The sequence below is a fragment of the Dipodomys ordii genome, unplaced genomic scaffold (assembly GCF_000151885.1).
Source record: "Dipodomys ordii isolate 6190 unplaced genomic scaffold, Dord_2.0 Scaffold164, whole genome shotgun sequence".
NCBI classification, from domain to species: domain Eukaryota; kingdom Metazoa; phylum Chordata; class Mammalia; order Rodentia; family Heteromyidae; genus Dipodomys; species Dipodomys ordii.
Genome location: NW_012267380.1, coordinates 519331 through 544067, shown reverse-complemented (window position 1 = coordinate 544067; position 24737 = coordinate 519331). Strand labels below are relative to the sequence as shown.

The 24737-nt window shown below is 49.4% G+C and overlaps 1 protein-coding gene and 1 pseudogene across 6 annotated transcripts in view; one reads left to right on the top strand and one right to left on the bottom strand.

Moving 5' to 3' along the window:
* The window catches only part of Gtf2i (general transcription factor IIi), a 48002-nt gene extending 28318 nt beyond the window's left edge, over window positions 1-19684 (bottom strand). Inside the window, exons 1-11 of one of the 6 annotated variants that reach the window (XM_013033204.1) lie at window positions 19582-19684; window positions 18708-18811; window positions 17117-17255; window positions 15899-16033; window positions 13911-14094; window positions 13729-13757; window positions 6774-6828; window positions 6421-6464; window positions 3769-3846; window positions 1902-1961; window positions 452-508 (exon numbers count right to left, since the gene is read on the bottom strand). In XM_013033204.1, coding sequence (XP_012888658.1) covers window positions 452-508; window positions 1902-1961; window positions 3769-3846; window positions 6421-6464; window positions 6774-6828; window positions 13729-13757; window positions 13911-14094; window positions 15899-16033; window positions 17117-17255; window positions 18708-18811; window positions 19582-19588 — 892 coding nt within the window. In that variant the 5' untranslated portion in view covers window positions 19589-19684. The remainder of the gene's footprint in view (window positions 1-451; window positions 509-1901; window positions 1962-3768; window positions 3847-6420; window positions 6465-6773; window positions 6829-13728; window positions 13758-13910; window positions 14095-15898; window positions 16034-17116; window positions 17256-18707; window positions 18812-19581) is intronic. The other 5 variants (XM_013033201.1, XM_013033203.1, XM_013033202.1 and 2 more) reach the window with 5 other exon arrangements.
* LOC105998453 lies at window positions 8401-9042 on the top strand (annotated as a pseudogene).
* Window positions 19685-24737: the final 5053 nt, after the last annotated feature.

Below are 24737 nucleotides of genomic sequence, written 5' to 3'. Positions count from 1 at the left end.
ATCCAGGTGGGGCTCCTGCATAGGCAGCCCCAATTCCAGGGCAATCTGAAGAAGGGAAACAGTAAATAAATCCCTACACTGAAATGGCAAACACAAGAACAGAAACCTCCAGAACAGATTCCTTTTTTGTAGCAGAAAGGCTGAGGGAGGTTCAGCACGGCGAATCTGACACAAGGCTGCCTGGCCTTCCCAGCGTCGTCCTGGGGGAAAGGTCCACATGCTGTGTGACTACGTAAGCTGCTCAGAAGCGGGGCGCCATGCTGCAGTGGTGGCTGAATGCTACATCCACGCAGCCACAGGTGCACCCACTCCCACCATGCAGCAGCACGGCTGGAGAACTCTCCTCCACTCAGGGCCTGACCACCACTCCTTCCTCGCCCGGCACTGCCTGCACGCCACCCCGGCCTGGCCGCGCTGCCTGTGCCCTGCCCGGCACCCCTCGAGTCCTAACCTTCTGCAGGCGCTTCCACCTCCGCTCCTTCGGTGCCCTCGGAGGAATGGTGGCTGCCTGGAAAGAAAACAAACAGCACACGCTCAACCAGTGGCTCGCTTCCACGGCAGAAGAATGGAAGCTGGGCAGCGGTGCAACTTAGGATACAATAACCACAACGTGATCCTTTCACCTTTAGTGATAAATGCAAATCAGAAAAACAAAAGCAGTTCTACCTTCAACACGTCTCGAGCTGCAGGTACACAGAGCAAGCTCTGTGGCTGGCACGGGGGGTGTGGACATGAGCATGGGCACGCAGGTGTGGGCACAAGTGTGGACAGGGGCCAGGGCACCATCTCCTGCACTGCACCAAGCACTCCTTCACCATGGGAGACATCACCCAGGCCTAAAGCACATTTACAGGTGGGGACTACACTATACCTGCTGGCAACACTGCGCAGGGGTCACAGGGCGCAGGCTCGGCCTACTGGAGCAGAAGACTGACTCCAAACACAAACAGGACAAATGACCTCTTGACCCCAAAGACAAGGAGAAAGAAGATGATAACAACGGTGGGTACAATGGCCTGAGAAACCTACACTGATAAGAAGGCCGCAACTCCATCATCCCCCTTTCCTCCACACCTGCCTCCCTCTCTCCCCCCTGTGATAAAGCCTACCTCCCACCAGCAAGCATGCTGAGGAGAGGACTGAGCTGTCCCAGCAGCCAATGGCAGCTTCAGAGGCTTGGCCTCAGCTGGAGGCATGCCCTAGCTTTTGGGAAAGCACTGGTTGCATGTGTCCTGGCTGGTGGGAGAATGCCAGGACTCCCATGCAGGCCAGCCCAGCCTCCAGCGGCCCATGCTGGGGCGGGGCCTGTGCAGCCCTGCGCACAGTGCGTCTCTTCACCTGTGCCTTGCACCTTCTTTGCTCATTTGGGGCTGCAATTTCTTAAAGAGAATGTGGACAGGAAGCCAGGGGTGGAAATAAAATGGGGTGTGTGTGGTGGGGGGTGCTCAAGGACATGAGCACCTCTGCATTCTCTTTGTGCTACTGAAATCAGAAATAGACAGTTACGTGCATAATACAAGGGAAAAAGCTAAAGAAAATAACTTTTATAGACTCACACGGAACAAAGTTTACAAGTAAAAGCCTAAGTTTGGAAAAACTGTACAAACATACCAAAGAAGAGGATGGGTGCGTGGCTCCGGGCTCACGTGAGCACCCCCGCGTACGCACGCACGCAGCATCGCCGCGCACGGCCTGACCGCCCGCTGCCCCTGGGGCGCAGCACCTGCGCAGACACCTGCGCCCGCCGCCACATTCACCAAGGGAAAAATGGGGTGGGGAAAGTTTGGCTTGCGAAGTTCATTTATGTTAGGCCAATCCATGTCTTCCTTTTCCGTTTGGAAAAGTGAGTGCAGTCACACACATGGAAACGCGGGGCCCGCCGCCCAGGCGGCGACGTCTACCTGGCAGAGGCTTGGCAAGGGGGAGCTTCTCGTCCAGCTCGGGCGTCTCGGAGGGGCCTGCTTTGGGATACAAAGACAAAGGCGTCAAGAGGGACGCCGGGAGCCCCCACCACACGCCTCCATGCGCGGATGACAATGGCCTCTGACGAGTCAGGATGAGGTGGTGAGGACGGGACAGTGAGGCTGAGGAGAAGAGGGATGGAGCTAGGCGAGTCCGCACCCTGCTACACCGCACCACACCACACCAGAGCTGCGCCTACCTACCACTCACCACACTAAGACAGAAGCAACACAACCCACCTCAGCCACCTAAGCCAGACACAAACCAAAACACTGCGCTCTGCCAAGCCCTGGGCCACCCTTCGCATCGCTTCCTGCACTGCAATCCACACGCGCAGGCCCCCCAGTGCACACCAGCATCACCGAGCCTCACCAACACACTATTTTCCCCACGTGGCTGGGACGACAAGCATGCACCCCCACGGCCAGCTCAGTGGTCTCGCTCTTGGCCTCGCTGGCCTCCTGGCCTCAACCTCCAAGTACCTGGGTATGAGCCTCTGTGCCTCCTCAGTCTCCCAGGCGCTGGCCACAGGTCGGAAGACACTGGACGGCGCCATCCTTACTCCTACATGGTATTTTGGGAAGGTGGGGAGTGTGCACATGGACCAGTAACATTTGGGCAGATTACCAGGAAGTAGGCAGCTTTAAACCAAGTTCACCCCCCGCTTCTTTTTGGTGGTACTAGGGTTTGCCCTCAGGACCTCGTACTTGCTAGACAGGTGCTCCACCATTTGGGTCACGCCATAAGTCCTATATTTCACTTTTGCCAAGCATTTTAGAAACCTATATGCCGTAAGTACACCAACGTCACACAACTACACCAGAGAGAGGAATTCCTGTTTGGGGCCAGCTGGCCTCCAACTATGCTCCTCCAGATCTCTGCCTCACAAGAAGTTGGGGTCACAGGCATGTGCCACCACACCTGGCTAAGACTTCAACCTTTCAATTGCAGAAATCCTAGAGTCCTCCACTCCGTCATGCAGTTTCCAACATCGTATGGGTGAGTATACTAGTCAAATGCACTATACATGAAATCCAATAAGGTACAACCTAACAACGTACACACTCACAAACCAGAATAAATTTGAGCACTTTTTAAAGAAAGGAAATCCACTAGGCAAACACACATGGGGGTGCAGGCATACACATATGGGGGCGCAGAACCACAGTGGTCTCTTGGCCAGGACATGCCCATGCCGGCCAGAATGTAGGTGGCACCACCAGGACTCTTGCACATGCTACCTGAAACACTCAGTGCCTGCATCTCCCTGCAAGGCCATCGCTAGATGTCTCCTCAATGGACAAGAAGGAACTGGGCCACACAAATCTTACACAAATGTCTAGTCGCTCCTGACAACTAGGACCCAGATCAGAACAAATGGCCACCAGCAGACAAACGGACAGCACGGAGTCCATGCAGTGCATGTGCATCCAGAGTACTGCAAGGCTCCATCAGGACACAGCCCCCGCCTCCGAAGGGGCCAGCCTGCTCCACAGGCCCGCACCATGCTACCATGTCTAGGAAATGGAAGAGGAAATGACAGCAGGTGGGGGACGGCACAAAGACATGATGGACACGATGATGGCAGTGTGCAAGACAGACTTCCACGTGACGGGCATCAGGACAGTCAGTGTGTACCAGGAAATGGATGTGGCTGCTCCACGCCTGGGGAGCCCAGCGTACAAGCCCGGCCGAGAAGCCCAGCCTTTACCTTTGTCATCAGCGTTCAAACCACCTGACACAGGACGAGGAAAGGCAGAACGCAAGTCTCATGCGGGCCCCGCGTGGCGGGAGGGCAGCGCTTACCTTGCAGATTGTACTGGTAGTAGTCAGGATCTTCAGACTCCTCCTTCACTGTAACGGCGGCCATCTCCAGGGAGATTCCTGGCAAAGCAGGAAATGTGTCCTTAGCCAAGCACACGCGACGGATGCCAGGCAAGCGTGAGGAAAGAAGCAGCACCAGTGCACAGCGCAGCCCACACACAGGCCCATGCACACCACACACGCATCCGCAGCACACTTCAGCACAGTGCACACACGGCCCAAAGCACTGAGCTTAGAACCCAGGAGAACATGTCCTACAGCAAACCCCTTCTTGCTAACAAGGGCCCAGCATGCCTTCTGCACAGCTGTGCCTGCTACCCATCACAGCTCCGAGCGGGTGGACAATCCACTCCAATGATGCCTGGCATCAGAAGGGGAAAGAAGGAAGCGATTAGAGAGGCCAGGAGCTGGGCATGTGGCCCTCCTTCCCTCTGCAGTGTGGGGAGATCCACACATGCACACACTTCTCACACTTTAACCTAGTTATATGCCCACATAACTAGTTTATCCTAATTACATGAACCCCTTCTGAGAAAATGGGACTTTCAGAACGGGATGTGGTGGTGCATGCCCTCAGTCCCAGCTCCAGGGAGGCTGAGGCAGGCAGAGGACCAGGAGTTCAGGGTCCCTGGTGGAAGGCACAGTCCGGGAAGGGGCAGGCAGGAAGGAAGTACAACACCGGGCCAGCACAACTCCACCCTGCTCCCCTGTGCGTGCTCATCAGCAACTTCCCACAGACCAGTGTGTGGTGCCCCTTGCTACCAGAGCCCAGGGCCTCTCTGCCTCTCAGACTCCAGTACCAGCCTAACAGCCTCCCCACTTGGAAGGCAAGGCCTGAGAGATGGCCCTGACTTCAAACCTCTGCACCACCAATAAAAACATTAGGCAAAGGCGGGCATGGTGGAGTCACATATCACTAGCCCAAGGAGACAGGGTGCAGAGGAATGACCCTGAGACCAGGAGTGAGATGCTAATGACTCTCTCTCCTGGCAAAACAGGCAGAGCAGCCGGGTGCCGGAGCTCATGCCTGTAATCCTAGCTACTCAAGAGGCTGAAATCTGAGGATCTCTATCTCCTATGAACCACCAGAAAACCACAAGCGGAGCTGTGGCCCAGAGTGGTAGAGTGCCAGCCTTGACCAATTTTTTTTTTTTTGGCTCAGCAACAGTTTAAAAAAAAAAAACAAACAGGCAGAGCTGGGCAGAGGTAGACAGAGCCAGCAGAAACAGCTGGCGTCCCCTCACCACACTTCCAGGTGGCGACCACTGGCGGTCAGAGCACCCAAGCACCGCACTCCCTCCACGAGGTCTGGGGACATCACCGCACTGGGCGCTGCACAAGGGCTGAGTCTCTGCTGAAGGGGCGGCAAACGGCAGAGAACCCGCCTCGCAAGCCCAAGGCCCCAAGTTCAAACCTCAGAACCACAAACAAACCTGAACTCAATCTAGTACGTCCTGTTGAAACAGGTGAATGTTGTGCTACCAAAAAAAAGAGCAACAGCCTCTAGGAGCTAATACTTACTAAACTCCATTTATACCTAAAAGGGAATGAATGCCAAAAACAGCTTTCTTCCAAAGTAGGAAATGAGTGGAGAGAGAAAGGGTGGAGGAAGCTGGGCGCCAGTGGCTCACGCCTGCAATCTTAGCTACTCAGGAGGCTGAGATCTGAAGATCGCAGTTCAAAGCCAGCCTGGGGGACTGGGAAGGTGGCTCAACGGTAGAGCGCTTGCCTTGCATGCCTGAGGCCCTGGGTTCGATTCCTCAGCACCACATAAGAAAAAAAAAGCCGGAAGTAGTGCTGTGGCTCAACTGGTAGAGCACTAGCCTTGAGCTGAAGAGCTGAGGGACAGCGCCCAGGCCCAGAGTTCAGGCCCCACAACCGGACCCAAAAAATAAAAATAAAATAAAAATAAAAACCAGCCTGGGCAGGAAAGCCGTGAGACTCTTATCTCCAATAAAAACTACTAGAAAACTGAAAGTAGCGCTGTGGCTCAAGCCGTAGAGTGCTCGCCTTGAGCTGAAGAGCGCAGGGACAGTGCCCAAGCCCAGAGTTCAAGCCCCAGGAAAGAAAGAAAGAAGGAAAGAAAGGAAGGAAGGAAGGAAGGAAGGAAGGAAGGAAGGAAGGAAGGAAGGAAAGAAGGAAGGAAGGAAGGAAGAAAGAAAGATGGGCTGGGAAGGTGGCTCAGTGGTAGAGTGCTTGCCTTGCATGCATGAGGCCCTGGGTTCGATTCCTCAGCACCACATAGCAAAAAAGAAAAAAAAGCCGGAAGTGGCGCTATGGCTCAAGTGGTAGAGTGCTAGCCTTGAGCTGAAGAGCTGAGGGGCAGCGCCCAGGCCCAGAGTGCAGGCCCCACGACCGGACCCCCAAAAAAAAAGAAAAGAAATTAAGAGAGAGAGAGAGAGAAAGGGCGGAGGTGGGCCAGGCATGGTGGTCTGCAGATGGATGGGAGGGGGAGAGCAGTCAATTCTATCATCTAGAAGCCCGTGTGCCGCAGCTCATGTGCACAGCCAACAGCACCTCAGCGAACAATGCCACACGACTAGCCGGCAGCGTGGAGTGCAACCTTACAGGCAGGGAGCACTCACTTCTCAAGTACACCCAAGTGCTATACCCAGTATCAGAGCACACACGTACCAGAGTCTTCTGTGGGCTCCGTTTTCACCTTGATGGGGCCACAGCTGGAAGAAGAAGGAAGCGGGTCAGACTCTGCCATGGGGAAATCACTCACACAGCTTGAGGATAAACCTAGACAATACTGCATCATGACTAGCAGGCCCGAAGGACAGGTGTTGGGGCACACATCTGCAATCCCAGCACTGAGGAGGCTGAGGCCATGATAGAGTCTGAGCACAGCCTGGGCTGGTAAGACGCCATCCCAAACAAAACAAATCAAGTTTGTGCAAGACTCCCGGATGATGTGCTTGCAGAGTCAGGTCAAGACGCTGTCTCCTGCTCCAGCTCTGTGACCACAGCCCCACCTTGCTTACCTGCCGCCCGGAGACAGAATCGACCTTTCCACGTCTGGTACCATCACACGACCACCTGTGCACAAAGACAAGAACAAGGCTTCAACCCTTCGCCTCTGACTAATACATCGTGACTAACTGCAGAGCCACAAACAGTGAGGCACCAGGTCAGTGAGCAGCCACCATGAAGAACCAACTCTGACCTCTAGTGGCAGAGCTGGCAAGATAATGGGGGGGGGGTTCTTGTGGGGATGATGGAAATGGTTGCACAATTTGTAAACATACTAATAAATCCACTGAGCTGAAGGAGAGAATGAAGAAAGGGGAGGTAGTGTTCAAGATTCACTGTATGCATAAACTCTTGTTGAATGTCAATTCCTTTGTACAACTAGTTAAAGAATCCACACAAAGCCAGTTTTAAACTAAATGCTCTAAATAGTAACAAACAAGAAACCTACTGAACTGAATACTTTAAAATGATGCATTTTATGTCAGGTGCGGGGGCAGGAGAATCATGGATTCTAGGCCAGCTTGGGCTACAAGATAAGAACTCATCGCAAACATGCAGCAATGAGCAGAACTGGAGGCATGGCTCAAGGGATAGAATGTCAGCCAAGCCAAAAAGTTATGCCAGAGTAGAAGGCTGACAGGTACCAATGGCTCACACTTGTAATCCTAGCTACTCAGGAGGCTGAGATTTGAGGATCGCAGTTCAAAGCCAGCCTGGGCAGAAAAGTCCATGAGATTGCTTCTCATATTATAAAAATTATTAGGATGACATAGCTGTGAGATAAATGACCCTATTGCTGATACGGTGTTTCATGTAGTATAAGCATCTGGGTAGCCTGAATAATGTCGTGGTATCCCTGCTAGTCCTAGGAAATGCTGAGGGAAGAATGTTATGTTTACACCAATAAATATGATAGTAAAGTGAACTTTAGCTCATATGTCATTGAGGGTGTATTCAGTAAATAGTGAGTATCAATGGACAAAACCACCTATAATTGCAAATACTGCTCCCATTGATAAGACATGTGGAAATGGGCTACTACATAATATGTACCATGAAGAACAATATCAAGTAATGAGTTAGATAATGCGATATCTGTTAGTCGTCCCACAGTAAAAAGGAAAATAAAGCCTAAGGCTGAGAGTATGGCTGGTGATCATTTGATATTGCCTCCATGTAGTGTGGCTAATCAGCTGAATACTTTTACTCCTGTAGGAATGGCAATGATTATGGTGGCAGATGTAAAGTATGCTTGTGTGTCTACCTTGAGACTCTTATCAGTAATAAACTACCCAAAAAAAGGCCAAAAATGGAACTCTGGCTCAAGTAGAAGAGTAAAACAATCTCAGAAACAGTGTCCCAGCCCCGAGTTAAGCCCCAGGATGTTGGCCAAAGAAAAAAAAGAAGAGGAGGAGGAGGAGAGGAGAAGGAGGAGGAGGAAGAAGGAATACAAGACCTTGAGTTCAAGTCCCAGAACTAGCTAATTAAACAAATAAGTAAACCCATGGGGTTATGTACAAGGACCGGGTTCTATTCACTAGCACTGGAAAAAACCCTATAACCCAACAGGTGACCAGTCCTTAATGTAATATCAAGAGAACCCCAACTTCCATCACCAGATATGTGAGTAAATTATGCTGTGTAACAGGTGCGGTGGAGTGAGGTTACATATATCTATAATCCCAGCAACCGCAAGGTTGAAAAAAGAAGATTGCGAGTGGCCTTGTCTTTGTCTTTCTCTTCTGCTTGCGTGGATGTTGCCTTGCTCCTGACAGACTCCTGTCCGCCGTCTTTTCGAGACCAAATACCATGCCTTCAATTAAGTTGCAGAGTTCTGATGGAGAAATATTTGAAGTTGATGTAGAAATTGCCAAACAATCTGTGATCATCAAGACCATGTTCGAAAATTTGGGAATGGATGATGAAGGAGATGATGACCCAGTTCCTCTACCACATGACAACACAGCAATATTTAAAAAGGTCATTCCGTGGTGCACCCACCACAAGGATGATCCTCCTCCTCCAGAGGATGATGAGAACAAAGAAAAGCGTACAGATGATATTCCTGTTTGGGAACAAGAATTCCTGAAAGTTGACCAAGGAACATCTTTTGAACTTATTCTGGCTGCAAACTACTTAGACATCAAAGGTTTGCTTGATGTCACAGGTAAGACTGTTGCCAATATGATTAAGGAGAAAACTCCTGAGGAGATTCGCAAAACTTTCAACATTAAGAACGACTTTACTGGAAGAGAAATAACTGTACTGCAAAGCTCATAGAACTCATAAATGTTATAGACCACGATAGACAATTTGTCCCATGAAAGTTAGAATGTGTTTGTGACTTTAACTAAGCATCACTATCCCACAATACTGTGAAATTTGGGAAATTATGTAATCACTTAATCACAAAAAAGAATTTAGATGGGGCTGGGAAGGTGGCTCAGTGGTAGAGTGCTTGCCTCGCATGCATGAGGCCAGGGTTTGATTCCTCAGCACCACATATGCCAAAAAAGTCGGAAGTGGTGCTGTGGCTCAAGTGGTAGAGTGCTAGCCTAGAGCTGAAGAGCTGAGGGACAGCGCCCAGGGCCAGAGTCCAGGGCCAGATTTCAGGTCCCACAACCGACAAGAAAAAAAAAAAAAAGAACAACTTTACTGAAGCGGAGGAAGCCCAGGTACCCAAAGAGAACCAGTGGTGTGAACAGATGTGAAATGTGCCTGACATTGTAACATTACAAGGATTGTTCCAAATACTAGTTGCACTACTCTGTTTATAATTGTTAACATTAGACAAACAGTAGACAAATGTAACAGCACATCAATTGTATTAGCGTAATATTGTCCTCATTGCATGTGTAGTTTGAATACACATCCCAAATTTTGGTTGAGTCTCTTCTAGTCCAAGTGAAAGCTTCTCTTTTCTGAATAAAACAATTGTGGGTTCTCTGTGGAAAGTGGCATTTTAGGATTTCTCTCTTTCTGTAGAGCAATTTCTGCCTAGTTTATTGTCTAGTTAACTTTAGTTAAGCTTGCAGAAGTTGGCATTGTAAATAAAACAAGTTGCAACAAGGTTTCTGATAGAATTAACAAACTATATCTTTATTCACAAATTGGAAACTGGAAAAAGGCTACTTGAAGTTAATGTTGTTAGCAGGCTTTTTAGTATATTGTCTAGAGTCTAGCCAGGACCACTGGTATGTATGAAGCAGGGCTCTTAATTGGATCTGAGGATTCTTTCTTCACCTAATTTTTAATCTCAACTTTGAATATGTTGCCTAGAGATTCAGTTACTACCAAGTTTATGTAGGGTTTTGGGTGGAGAAATGTAACTAGACAACTGGTTAGCTTTTTTATTAAAAACACTTAATTTAGTCTGGGCGCCGATGGCTCACGCCTGTAATCCTAGCTACTAGAGGCTGAGATCTGAGCATCGAGGTTCAAAGCCAGCCCGGCAGGAAAGTCCGTGAGACTCTTAGCTCCAATAAACCACTAGAAAACCGAAGTGGTGCTGTGGCTCAAGTGGTAGCGCACTCGCCCTGAGCTGAAGAGCGCAGGGACAGCGCCCAAGCCCAGAGTTCAAGCCCCACGACCGACAAAAAAAAAAAAACAAAAAACACTTAGTGGCATGTCATCTTTTTCTGATCAGGATTTCCTTGTTGAGAAAACAGTTCATATTAGTTACATGTAAAAAAAGCAGTTAAACCTTTGCCATTGAATAGGTGGCTAAATTTTTAAAATCCTTCATAAGATTCTTTCAATAAAAAGTAAGTTGCAGAGTAGGAAAAAAAAAAGAAGAAGATTGTGAGTTCAAGGACTGCCTGGGTTACATAGCAAATAGGATCCTGTCTCCAAAAACAGAACAGTAGAATAATACACATAATATAAATGTGGACTAAATTAGAGTACTGTTCAGTAGGAAAACAGGATGAACTATGGCTCCATGAAACATGGATGCTTTTCACAAGAACAAGGTAAGCTGGGCACTGGTGGCTCATGCCTGTAATCCTAGCTACTCAGGAGGCTGAAATCTGAGGATCACAGTTCAAAGCCAGCCTGGGCAGGAAAGCCCATGAGAGTCTTATCTCCAATAAACCACCAGAAAACCAGAAGTAGCTCTGTGGCTCAAGTGGTAGAACACTTGCCTTGAGCTGAAGAGCAGAGGAACAGCACCCACGCCCAGAGTTTAAGCTCCATGACCGACCAAAAAAAAAACAAGGCATCAGAAGTCCACACACTAGGATTCATTTATAGAACAATCTGGAAAAGGCAAATGAAGGTAATGGGTCAGCAGAAGCCCTCAATGTCAGCCTGGGGAGACCCAGGGCAATGAAGACACTCTTGGTCTGGAACGCATATACCAACTGCAGGTGCACCCTGGGACTTTGGGATGAGCCTCCTGACTTCTCAGCTAAGTCAGGTTTGGTAATGAAGTCCAGGCCTGCAGCCCCAGCCTGGAGTGGCCCAGTAGCCGTGAGCATTCACCCATGACAGAACAAGCCAGATCCCTCCCATGTCTCAAAAACAAATGCCAATGGCAGAGGACACCAATCTAAACTACATCCAAGTAAAGAAAAATAAGTTAATAAAATCAAAGAGGACCTGGGGTACAGCTCAGTGCTTAGAGGCCTGGCTCCCTGCCAAGCATGAGAGCTTACTACAAAAGTGTTAAATGGACACACAAGGTCATTCTATGATCTGCACACGGTCCACATCCCCCGTGCTGTCCCAAATGTACACAGCCAGGAATGAAAAGCAAGCTGCAATCCATCCATCTGCACTCTAATGTAAGCATCTGTGTCAATTGGAGCCCAGGCTCACAGCACACTGGCCTCCTTTAGTCCTGGTGCAGGGCCAACCATCAACCCTTCCAATGGATGCTGACTCTAGCCAGAACAGAGGAAAGAAAGAAGGGCCCTCAGACAGAGGAGGGGCAAGAAAGGGGCCAGTGGAGGGGGCGCTGTCCTGACTCTCACACTGCATGAGCTGCTATGGAAAAGCCCAGACAGACATAGTCTGGGTCAGCTGATTCCCCTCCAAGATGCCAGGGCAACCCAGGAGGAAGGGTGTACTTTTCATGCACTAAACACTGGAACAAGTGGACAGCCACAAAAGATGAATGCACAGTCTCACCTGGGACATGTCAGCTTTAAGTCAGACCCACTGCAGGCTGCAGACTTGGGCTGGCTCAGCAAAAGAGCAATGGGTCTGTCTACAAGAGCTAAAGCTGTAAGACTTGCAAAAGAAATCTTCAAGACAATGGGTTAAACAATGTTGGGGGGCTGGTTTGATTTTTCCAGGTCCCAAGAATCAAACCGGGCCCACAGGCAAGCAACACAAGTGCTCACCCCACTTTGCTCCCAAGTAATGGTTTATGGGATGAAACATCAAAGCACAAAGAGTCAAAGAATAAAATCAGTTACAGTCAATCTTAAAGCAAGTTAAGAGATGTCATGGAATTAGAGAAAGAACTTGCCAATCATCTAACAAGAAACAGAGAGAGCCCGGTGTATGTAGCTATAGTCCCCCAAGAGGATGGAGAGTTTGAGGCCAGCCCAAGCTGCATCTCATCTGTGCAGTGCTGGGGATGGAACCCAGCAAGTCTCCCACACCAGCCAAGTGCTGTAGCACTTGCTTTTCAGATTCTTTTTTGTTTTTTGGTCGGTCGTGGGGCTTGAACTCTGGGCCTGGGCGCTGTCCCTGCACTCTTCAGCTCAAGGCAAGCGCTCTACCGCTTGAGCACAGTGCCACTTCTGGTTTTCTAGTGGTTTATTGGAGCTAAGAGTCTCACGGATTTTCCTGCCTGGGCTGGCTTTGAACCTCGATGCTCAGATCTCAGCCTCCTGAGTAGCTCTAGGATTACAGGCGTGAGCCACCGGTGCCCAGCTTAGATTCTTAACATTTCCTAAGACTCATAGAATTGTACAATTAAAATGGGTTCATTTTAAGATGTGTTAACTACACCCCAATAAAGCAGGTAAAAAATTATTTTCAACATGTTGAAAATTTTTAAAGAAATTTAACAGAAACAAAGTCTGTGTGTGTGTACTTTTTTCCTCTCATTCTTCCATAGTTAAGAGGTTCCCAATGACAGGGGCTGGGGATGTGGCTCTGAATGCAAACACTGCACCATCCAAACAGGAGTCTCCAGTGACCCTGGCTCCCTGGTCACCTTTGCCCCTCTCATTCTCACAATGCAACAGCCAGGGGTCTCTGAAAGCAACCTGCAGGATAGCTCCCACTCAGGACCACATCCTGAGCTTCTGGCTCGGAGCCTTTCCAACCTCAGAAGCAGGACTTCCACTGAAGGCCCAGAGTCTTTCTCTAGGCTGTTCCTAGGGCTGTCCCAGTCACTCTGGGAGGTGTGCCAGTGTCATTGCTGGGCTGTCCTGGTCACTCTGGGAGATATGACAGTGTCACAGCTCTGTACACAGCTGTGGTACCCTCAGTATCCAGGCTTGTGCCAGGCTGGCTCTATCACCAGCAGGGTAATTCCACAGTAGTGCAAGTCAATGTGTGCGGGTTGCACTAAGGCTGACAGGCCTCTGTCATAAAGTGTCATAAGTGGCCTCTTTTTCACCTTGTGACCTCTTTACCAACTAAAAGGTCTTGGTTGAGCCAGGTACCTGTGGCTTACACTTGTGATCCTAGCTACTCAGGAGGCTGAGATCTGAGGATCACTGTTCAATGCCTGCCCAGGCAGGAAAGTCTATTAGACCTTTACCTCCAATAAACTACTCAGAAAAAGCCAGTAGTGGCACTGTGGCTCAAGTGGCACAGTGCTACCCTTGAACAAAAGAAGCTCAGGGATAGCACCCAGGTCCTGAGTTCAAGCCCCCTGACTACTCCCCCACCCCCACCAAAAAAGTCTTGGCTCTGCCAGAGCCTCAAGAAACCCAAGAGCACTTGGGGTCCTGTGGTGTGGAGGGAGAGGTCTCTCAGAAACAAAACACACATGCACACACTCACCTAGGTGTTTCTTCGGCTCTAGGAAAGGCCTGCATCATAAGAAAACAAACAAAACAGCATGTATGAATACACAGAACTATATTAAAGCCTAAGTGTTAATGACACCTCATTAAAATATCTTAAAGAAGTTCTGCTGGTCTTTGAGAAGAATTGACACTGGCCAAGAAGGGAGCACACTTCACCTCTTAATGATGAACGAGATCCCTGCTTTGTTCTCCAAAATCCATTTGAGGGTGGCCAGATCGTAGTTCTCAGGGTGCTGGAAGGTCACCCCCTCAGGGAGCCCCTGCACCACCACAGCAGACTGGTCCCGCAGCATCTTCTCGTAGGGGACAGGGACCACGGTGGACTTGCCTAACGCTTTCCCTGATGGAGGAAGAGACAAACCCCACCACACTCAGCATCTCAGCACCACGCCAGACAGCGCACACTACCCCGCCACGTCTCATTTAAAACTGAGCTCAAGCGTGTGCCAGTCCAATGCCGCTGAGCTAGAGTTGCAGAAATGAAAGAGCCAAATAGTAAGCACATCAAACCCACAGGAAAGGGGAGTCTTTCATTCACATTTCTTGCATGTAGCAGGAAATGTTCATTTTCCATTTCTCCGAATCTTAACCTGTTTACACTAAATAAATCAATGTTAAAACTTGGGGAAAGGCTGGGAATGTGGCTCAGTGGCAGAGTGCTTGCCTAGCATTCATGAAGCCCTGGGTTCAATTCCTCAGTATCACATACACAGAAAAAACCAGAAGTGGCACTGTGGCTCAAGTGGTAGAGTGCTAGCCTTGAGCCAAAGAAGCTCATGGACAGTGTCCAACTCCTGAGTTCGACTGCAGAACCGGCTAAAAGCAAACAACAACAACAAAAAGAAACCCAAAACATAAAAACCATAAGGAAAACAGGTGGCTCAAACCTGTTATTATAACTACTCAGGAGGCTGAGATCTGAAGATCATGGTTCAAAACCAACCCAGGCAGGGAAGTCCATGAGTCTTATTGCCAATTAATCACCAAAAGGCCAGAACTTGAGTTGTAGTTCAAATGGCAGAGCAGCAGCCTTGAGAAAAAAGCTCAGGCACCACCAGGCTGAGAGTCCCAGCCCTGGAAAACACATACACACACACACACACACACACATGGAAGTAAAAATAGCTAATTTCTAACAGGACATAGCTCAGAAGGTAAAGGGAGGAAGAATCCAAGTTCAAAATAGCTTGAGCATGGGCTGGGAAGGTAGCTCAGTGGTAGTATGCTTGCCTTGTATGCATGAGGCCTTGGGTTCAATTCCTCAGCACCACATAAGCAGAAAAAGCCAGAAGTGGCGCTATGGTTCAAGTGGTAGAGCACTAGCCTTGAGCTGAAGAGAGGGACAGTGCCCAGGCCCAGAGTTCAGGCCCCATGCCTGGCCAAAAACAAAAACAAACAAAAAAAGAAATAGCACGAGCAAACTTTGTGAGATACTACTTCAAAAAAAAAAAAAAAAAAGGGAATTGGGCTCAAATGATAAGTGCTAGGTGAGCAAGCTTAAGAGAAAAAGAGAAAGGAGAGAGAGAGAGGAGCAGAAAGGCAGACAGTTTATTACACCAATCTGCCTGTAACTTTTTTCTCAACACTGAACATTAACCTACGGCCTTGCACACATTTAAGCTACACCTCCCACTATTCTGTCTTTATCATGGTACATCTTTAACCAGGTATAGCAGAGTGCAACTATAATCCCAACACACTCAGGAGACTGTGGCCAAAGGATAAACTGCTCCAGTCCAGCCTGGGGAACCAAATCAAACCTAAACAGTAGCATAGCCTGATTTCACATCTAACACATTCTGCATCCCTGCAATACAGCCTGACAGATGCTACTGCCACCAGAGCACCAGGACATTTTTAAACTGAAGTTCCTGTGTGAATGCATTTACACCCACAGGAACCAGAAGGCCTGATCCCACCGTTCAACTTTCCCTCCTCTCCCAGCCAGCCACTGGCTTTTCCTGTGACTCAATTCGCACAGGTGGCTTTGCAGGGCACGGGGTCTAATGGCTATGCTGGCCTCTAAAAGGAGGAATGGCTGTCCCCTCGGCCTGCACAGTAGTCAGCACAGTGGGTACAGATGCATCACAGGACTGCAAGGACACAGCGACATGTGAGAAACACGGCACACAATGATCTTTTACCATAGCAAAAGCAGAAATAGTCCTCAACTGTTTTTCTGAGAGTTTCAATTTCCACAGCATCCACGCTCATCCGGCTTCCCTGGCCAGCCACCTTCATCTTGTGCATCTCGGCCGCCTTCTCCTCTTCCTCAACGCCTGTGAAGAATTGACCAAGAAAAGGCTCATACCCAGCACCGCAGCATCTGCCTTTCAGCAAGAATGTTTTGTTCTATTTGGCAGCAACTATGCTTTGTTATAAAACACAAAGGAGGGAGAGTGCTGGGGCTGACTGGGACACACCGCTCACATGTGAGAAACACAAAGGGAAGGAATAAGAGACATCTTATATGGTCAAATCCTCAAGGATATAAATGGCTCGCATCCAACTCGGAAGTAAGCATAGCTATGACTAGAAACACATCAGATTATTAGCTGGTGAAAAAAGAAGCAGTAAGAATAATTCGTCAGCTACATACACTTGTTCATCTGAGAAGGTCATCACCAAATAACTCTAGATTTGCAAAGTCCAACATAAGAACCACTAAACTAGACAAAAGTGAGAACCTTACCTTAAAATTAATCAGAGCAAGCTGAACACTAGTAGCTCATGCCTGTAATCATAGCTGCTCAGGAGGCTGAGACATGAGGATTACAAATTTGAAGCCAGTCAGCAAGTCTGTGAGATCTCTTATCTCTAACCACCAAAAAGCCAGAAGTCGAACTATGGCTCAAGTGGTAGAGTGCTAGCCTGAAACAAAAAAGCTTAGAGAACAGCACCCAGGTCCTAAGTTCAAGCTCCAGGACTGGGAGAATATATGTATTTATAGGGGAAAAAATACAGCTAAGGAGCCAGCCATCACCTCCAGAGCAAGAGCTAAATGAAGCTCTTTAAGGGTCAGGGCTGTGGCTCAATGCTAGGACACACAACACCCAGGGGAAGGGGGAAGGAGAGGAAACAAGAGCTGAGGGCGGTGGTCACACTGTGGCTCCGTGGTACAGCCCTTGCCTAATATGAGCAAGGGCCGAGGGTCCATCCCCAGCATGCCCTCGAAAAAGAGGAAAGAAGAAAACACCTATACGCCTGCTCAGATACTTCACCTGTTCCATAAACATTGGCAAAGTCTTTTTGGTTTTTAATCTAAATCTCATTATACTTTAGGAAGAAGAAATGGCATTTCTCACCTATAAATTCTTAGGTTTAGATTTACAAAATACAAAAGAAAAAGACATGTTGCTTACAGTATTTTACAAAGTCCTTCTGGAAGTCCTTCCTGGCGTTGACGAAGGCCCGTCCCCTCTCGGTCCCCACCACAAACACGTCAGTCTCATACACGGCCATGCAGGCCACTTCCGCCTTGGACTTGGCCAGCTCCTTACACTGCAAGCGAAAAGCAAGCACCACTATGTATGGGGAGTACAAAACGTGCCACCCAGAACTGCCCAGTGCCCACCGCAAACACACGGCACAGCCCACTGCCACATGTTTGTCTTGCCTCATTGCCTAGTTTTAAACAGGAGAAATGAACGGGTAAGCGAGGCAGCAGAAAGCCCTGGTACTCCAAGGGAAGGTCCAGAAGCAGACGGCGCCTGCTAAGCTGGGCAGTGGGCAGCATAGGCAGGGCACTTCCCAACAGTGGCTGAGAGGGGTGTGAGCCAGCCGAACCCTGTGTGGACCAAAGCCATGCACCTCCCATAGAAGGACAGGGTACATTCCAAGGAAACTCGATCCTGGGGCTTGAATTCAGGACCTGTGCACTCTTTCTGAGCTTTTTCACTCCAGGCTAGCATACTACCACTTGAGCCACAGTTCCATTTCCAACTTTTTGGGTAGTTAATGGGCAATAAGAATCTCATGGACTTTCCTGCCTGGATTGGTTTCAAACCATGATCCTCAGATCTCAGAATAATTAGGATTACAGATATGAGCCACTGGCACCTGATGGAATTCAGTATTCTTAAAAGTTAAAGGAAGCTGGTGTTGGTGACTCACGCCTGTAATCGCCGCTACTCAGGAAACTGAGATCTGAGGATCATGGTTGGAATCCAGCCCAACTATCTTATCTCCAACTAACCACCAAAACTCTAGAAATGGAGCTGTGGCCAGAGTACCAGCCTTAAGAGAAAAAGCTAAGGGACAGCACCGAGGCCCTGAGTTCAACCCCCAGAGTATATACACATGTACATATACATACACACCCATACACACACACACACACTCACTCACTCACACAGACACTGAGCCCTGAGGTAATGACTACTACAGCAGAATAAGGACAACTGATAGGAAAGTAGACAAGAGTACATGAAGCTTAACTCAAACACATGACTTTGTTCTGAGTTACTTCCAATATTATATATAAATGCAGTGTTAACACTTGCAAAACAGGGGACTGCCTAAGAAAAATTCAATTTAAAAAGAAATATTTAGATAAGCTAAGCATATACTGAAACATGGTAACAAACTGTGAAGTGTAGCAATTATTCCAGGAAAAAGCTGTCCTCATCACAACTAAAAACCAAAACAAGCTACTTGGGGGGGTATTGAGGCAGGAGTATGCCAAGGGCAGATGGCCAGGCAACTCAAGGAAACCTGTCTCAAAATAAAATTACTCAAAAGAGGCCAGAGGTGTGCTCAGTGTTAGAGCACTTGCCTGGGTTCAATCCAGAGCATGCATACATGCATAAATAAACTCATTACTATTTTACAAAAAACCAGTTTTTGTAAACTCCTTACTATTTTACAAAAAACAAGTTTGTCCACAGGCCTAACTGCATCATCTCCCCCTGCCCCCAGCATGCACACACACTCCCCAGGGCAGAAGCCACTCACCATGGACTCCAGTGCAGACATGAGGAACGTCACCACCATCCGACTCTCTGAGGACTCTTCATCTTCAACGGGCAGCGAGGACATCGCCACTTGGGCCATGGTCCCTGATCGAGAGAGAGGCAAGGAGGATGTGAATGGCACAGCTCCAGGGGCCCTCTAACCCAGAACACAATCTTCCTTGCTGCGAGGCCAGTGTTAAATACCTCCTAACTTTCCATCTTCTGTCATTTTCCTCAAGCTAGCTTACCATCCCATCCTGACTAAACCTAGGGGCACCAAGCCTGTGAGAAGGACAGGCTCCCCTATTGGTGCATCTACCACAGCTCCACCAAGAAGGCTATCAGCTCGGTTCTGCTGGCACTGACACAAGAGAAGGCGGGTGAGGCCGGAGCCTGGGGAAGAGCTGCTTCCTAAGGAGGGTTCAGGACAGCCAGGGACAGCTGCAACTCTGCCACAAGAGGATCAGCCAAGAGCCTCAGTGGAATTTCGACTGCTATTGAAAAAAAACAACAACACAGAACCAAAGGACTGACGAGCTGTCGGCAGGGTCCCAGAGGAACTGGACCCCTCGTGCACTGCTGCTACAATGCGAGAAGATTCAGTTATTGGAACAGAGTTGAGTACTTCCTAAAACTTAAGCAATTATCATGCAATCCAGCAATTCTACTTCCAAACACTCAAAGCAAGGGTCCAAACTATTATTTGTACAATTTCATTCACAAATCAAAAGGTGGAGGCATCTGGGCACAGCTGGCTGACATCTGCAATCCCCACTACCTAGGAGGCTGTGGATGGGAGGACTACAGTTCAAGGTCAGCCTGGGCAGAAGAGTCCAGAATCCCTGCTCGACCCAGATGAGCACTGAGGCACACACCTGTCATCCCAAGAGGAATGCTGGAATGCTGAGATTGGGAGGATCATGGCTCCAAGCTAGCCTGGGCAGAAACATTATGAGACTCCAGCCACACAGAAGGAAGCCAGTTGTTGTGCTTATGCGTGGCATCCCAGCAACAACAGGAAACCTAAAATAGGCAGGTTACAACCCAAGTGTACACCTGGGCAGGAAGCAAGAGCCCATCCAAAAATAACCAGAGAAAAACAGGCCTGGGGACCTGGCTCAGCAATGGAGCATCAGCCTAACAAGCATGAGGTTCTGAGTTGTAACTCCAGTACCATCAAAATTAAATACATAGTAAAGTACAAACAACCTAAATGCTTGTCCATGGTACATAAAACAAATTACGAAATGCACACATATAGATTAGATTATTGGGCCTTAAACAGAAAATTCTAGCCAGGTGCCGGTGGCTTACACTTGTAATCCTAGCTACTCAGAAGGCTAAGATCTGAGGACTGTGCTTGGAAGCCAGCCCAGCCAGGAAAGTCTGTGAGACCTTTATCTCCAATTAACCAGCAAAAAGCTAGAAGTGGAGGTGTGGCTCAAGTGGCAACTGCTAACCTTGAGCAAGAGTGTCTAGTCCCTGAAATTCAAGCCTTAGGACTGCATACATGCAAGTACACGCACATGCACACACAACACAGACACAAAACATCCATTCCAATTGAGTGCAATAAAGTCTATTATAGCATGAGACAGAAAGAATCCACTGAGCATACAACAGAAGCTGAGCCCCAGAGGTGGGTGGGAATCCATTCTGAAGCTTCGTGTACCAGAACACCCCTTCACCAGAGCTGGGGGAGTGCTCATGGTCTGACCATGTGAAAACGAACTGGCTAACACACTGTGCACCTCTCCCCATTGCCCTAGACCACCACTCAGCCTGCCTGCCATCCAGCACACACGCTAACTGCACATTGGATGTGCACACCCAAGTATCCAGTGTTGCACAGGTAAAGCTTTATAAGAAAAGCCAGCTGAGCCGGGCGCCAGTGGCTCATCCCTGTAATCCTAGCTACTCAGGAGGCTGAGATCTGAGGATCGCGGTTCAAAAGGAACCCGGGCAGGAAAGTCCGTGAAACTCTCATCTCCAATAAACCACCAGAGAGTCAGAAGTGGTGCTGTAGTTCAAGTGGTAGAGCACAAGACTTGTGCTGAAGAGCTGAGGGACAGCTCTCAGGCCCAGAATTCAAGCCCCATAACCAAAAAGAAAAAAAAAAAAAAAAGAAAGAAAGAAAGAAAAGCCAGCTGAGCCAGGCACTGGTGGCTCAGGCCTATAATCCCAGCTCTTCAGGAGACTAAGATCTGAAGATTGTGGTTCAAAGCCAGCCCAGGCAGGAAAGTCCATGAGACTCTTATCTCCAATGAACCACCAGAAAATAGGAAGTGACACTGTAGCTCAAGTGGTAAAGAGCTCACCTTGAGCGCCCAGGCCCAGAGTTCAAGCCCCATGACCAACCAAAAATAAATAAATAAATAAATAAATGAAAGCAAGCCAGTTGACACTTCACACACACCCCCGCCCATACCTGTGGACATACACAGCCAGAAAATGCACAAACAGGCCAATAGCTAGATCACTAAAGTATGTGCTCTAACAATCTGGGTCACAGGCTGACAGCTTAGGAGCTGGCAAGGCCAGCCCCTCCAGCCCACTGGGTTGTACTCTCTTCTCTTTGATAAAAAAATTCCAAGTAAAGTGAAATTGAAATGTAGGTTTGTCAAAATGACCAACAAAGAGCTGCTAGAATATACTGTTTCTGAATGCTCATAGCCTTTAACCCCCATGCTGTTTGGTTTTTTTTTGGGGGGGGGAGGTCAGTCATGGGGCTTGAACTCTAGGCCTGAGCACTGTCCTTGAGCTAAAGAGCTCAAGGAGAGCTCTCTACCACTTGAGCCACAGCACCACTTCCAATCTTCTGGTGGTTAATTGGAGGCAAGAGAGTCTCACAGATTTTCCTGCCTGGGCTGGCTTTGAACCGCGATCCTCAGATCTCAGCCTCCTGAGTAGCTAGGATTACAGAGGTGAGCCACTGGCACCCAGCAGGGTCTTGCTTCTTATCCAGGCAGGTCTGGACAGTGATCCTCCTATTTATGCTTCCCATCATAACTGCCAGATGTGCATCAGATGTGCAGCTCCATCAGGAATCAAAATGCCACATCCCAGCCTCACCAGTGCTGAGATTACAGACATGAACCACCGCACCGGCTACAGCATTATCCCACAACCTCAATTTAGCTCTCATTTCCCAGCAAGAAAAACAAGAGGCTCATTCTCATTTTACGAATGCTGTGGTTTCGCAAGGTCACGTAGCCACTTTCAGAGGCACAGGAGGAAACTAGAACCATTTTTCTGCCAAATGCTGCTTCTTCTCACCTCATTGCCATGAACCTCGTGACTAGGGGATGGGCAACCCCACCCACTTCCCAGTCCAGGGCCCCCCCATATCATTATCACAGCCCACTTTGCCCACCTGCTGACTTCTCCCTCCCTTTCGACCCCTTCCCACCAGGGTATCCCATGGAGGCATTCTGACAGAAGACACCCTGGCCAGGCCTGCTGCTCTGAGCCTCCCACCAGCAAAGCTACGGAAAAGGTGCACAGTGGTGGCCCAGGCACCCCGGGCCTTGGTGCATCCCCCAGTCTCAAGAAAGCTGCAGAGGGCACGTGCCCCAGGAGGGGCTGGAACAACAAAATCTCCAGGACCTGACCAGCTCCTCCTGTTTCCACACCACTCAAAACACAGAAGCCTTGGGGAGAACGTAAATCAACAAGGCCCACGGAATGCATGGGCGCACTACAGCGCATCTCAGCTTCATGAATGGGCAAGCCTTGCTCCCACGAAGGATGGAGGCAGGAGGAAACGAGGCCCCTTAGGGGACGGGGCATCCTGTGGGTGCGTGCCTCAGGCACCAGCCCTCAGAACCCCATGCTATCCAATATGGGAGCCAGGAGCCCTGGGGCAGTGACTTCATTAAAGTCCAGTCCACGTGAACCTATATGGTGAATGTTCTCATCAGCACAGAGCTCTCATGGTCTTGAGTGAATTTCCTGACATGTGTGAGAGCTCCTCAAGCCCCTGTGGTGGCAGCTGCAGTGAAAAGGGAGTTAAGCAGGGGCGAGGGAAGCGCGCAGCACGGGCGCAGTCCCCACAGGCACTGAGCAGAGGACAGCTGTGCAGGTGGCAGGGGCCTCAGAAGAGCTCTACATCTATCCACTACCCAACAACTCTCCCAACACCCCAACAGGTAACCCTGGCCTTTGTGGTTGGTTCCCCAAAGGAGACAGCACTAACAGGTGCAATGCTGCTCACCTGGAGCACGTCTGGCAGCATGGGGTGCTGGGGAGAGGGGGCAGAATCCTGAGGAACGCCTCGTTTCTACCCAGCGGTGGCCACTGCTTTACTCACACAAGCAACACGCACAGAGGGGAAGCATGGCACAAGCATTAAAAGCTGGCCCTGAGTTCCACCCCCAAAATACCTAATGCAACACTTTCTCCAGTTTTGTGGGGGCGGGAGGGCTTGAAGGCAGGGCCTGAGCTTTTCTTTTCTTTTCTTTTTTGTTGGTTGTGGGGCTTGAACTCTGGGGCTGAGCGCCGTCTCTCAGCTCTTCAGCTCAAGGCGAGCCCTCTGCCGCTTGAGCCACAGCGCCACTTCCGGTTTTCTAGTGGTTTATTGGAGATAAGAGTCTCACGGACTTTCCTGCCTGGGCTGGCTTTGAACCGCGATCCTCAGATCTCAGCCTCCTGAGTAGCTAGGATTACAGGCGTGAGCCACCGGCAACCCAGATCCAGGGCCTGAGCTTTTCCACTCAAGGCTAGCATTTTACCACTTGAACCACAGCTCCCCTTCCAGCTCTTTGGTGGTTAATTGGAGATGAGTGTCATGGACTTTCCTGGCAGGGCTGAACGCTGAACCTCAACTCTCAGATCTGTTTCCTGCATGGCTAGGGTGACAGGCGTGAGCCACCAGCACCTGGCCACTGCTGATTTTGTGTGTATTTAAACTGAGTTTTAGTACAGTATCCCCTTCTTGTCACTTAACATGGAAGCATGCTTATTTCATGGCCGGCCTTGGGGTTCCCGCACCTCAGGTGGTAAGCATGGGTTATGTCAGCACAGTAGGTTGCTGCGTCACCTCCTGGCTTCACTGTGCTGTGTGTGCTATGTGCACTCTGGCGTTGGGGAGCCCCTGTGGCCCCTCTACCACAAAGTCCCCCACTTCCCAGCTTATGTTACCTGTCTACTTGTTTCAGGGTGTGTCTAGGGTGGATTCTGGTGATTTACAAGCTCCCTCATCCCTGGCCTTGGTCCCCATGCATGGAACTTTAGCTCTGCTCCCTCCACACGCCTGGAGACCACCTTGACCCCTAACCTCCATACACCCGAGTGTCTAGGGCACTAGTGTAGATAGAGCACCTGTCGCTGGGTCACATCATGGTCCACTTCCTAGATATTTGCAAGCTATACCTCTCCAGACACGTAGAGCAGAACTGGGATCTGTGTGTGCCTCTGGTGGTCCTTGCTCAGATCCCCAGGGCCCAGCCCTTGTCTAATACTCATCCTTTCAATTTTTTTTTTTTTTGGTTGGTCGTGGGGCTTGAACTCTGGGACTGGGCACTGTCCCTGACCTCTGCTGCTCAAGGTGAGCACTCTACCAGTTGAGCCACACTGCCGCTTCTACTTTTCTGGTGGTTAATTGGAGATAAGAGTCTCATGGGGCTGGGAATGTGGCTTAGTGGTAGAATGCTTGCCTAGCATGCATGAAGTCCTGGGTTCAATTCCTCAGTACCACATACACAGAAAAGGCCAGAAGTGGTGTTGTGGCACAAGCAGTAAATAGAGTGCTAGTCTTGAGCAAAAGAAGCCCACAGTCAGTGCCCAGGCCCTGAGTTCAAGCCCCAGGACTGGCAAAAAAAAAAAAAAAGTCTTATGGCCTTTCCTGCCTGGCCTGGCTCTGAACCGCAATTTCAGCCTCCTGACCAGCTAGGATTACAGGCGTGAGCCACCAGCGCCTGGCACCACTTCAATTCTTTAGCTGGGATTTGAAGTCTGGACGGAGGCAGCTTCTGCAGGTGTCTGAGTGCCCCTGCCCTGGAGCAGCCCCAGTGGAGCCGCTGGCAGCTGCCTC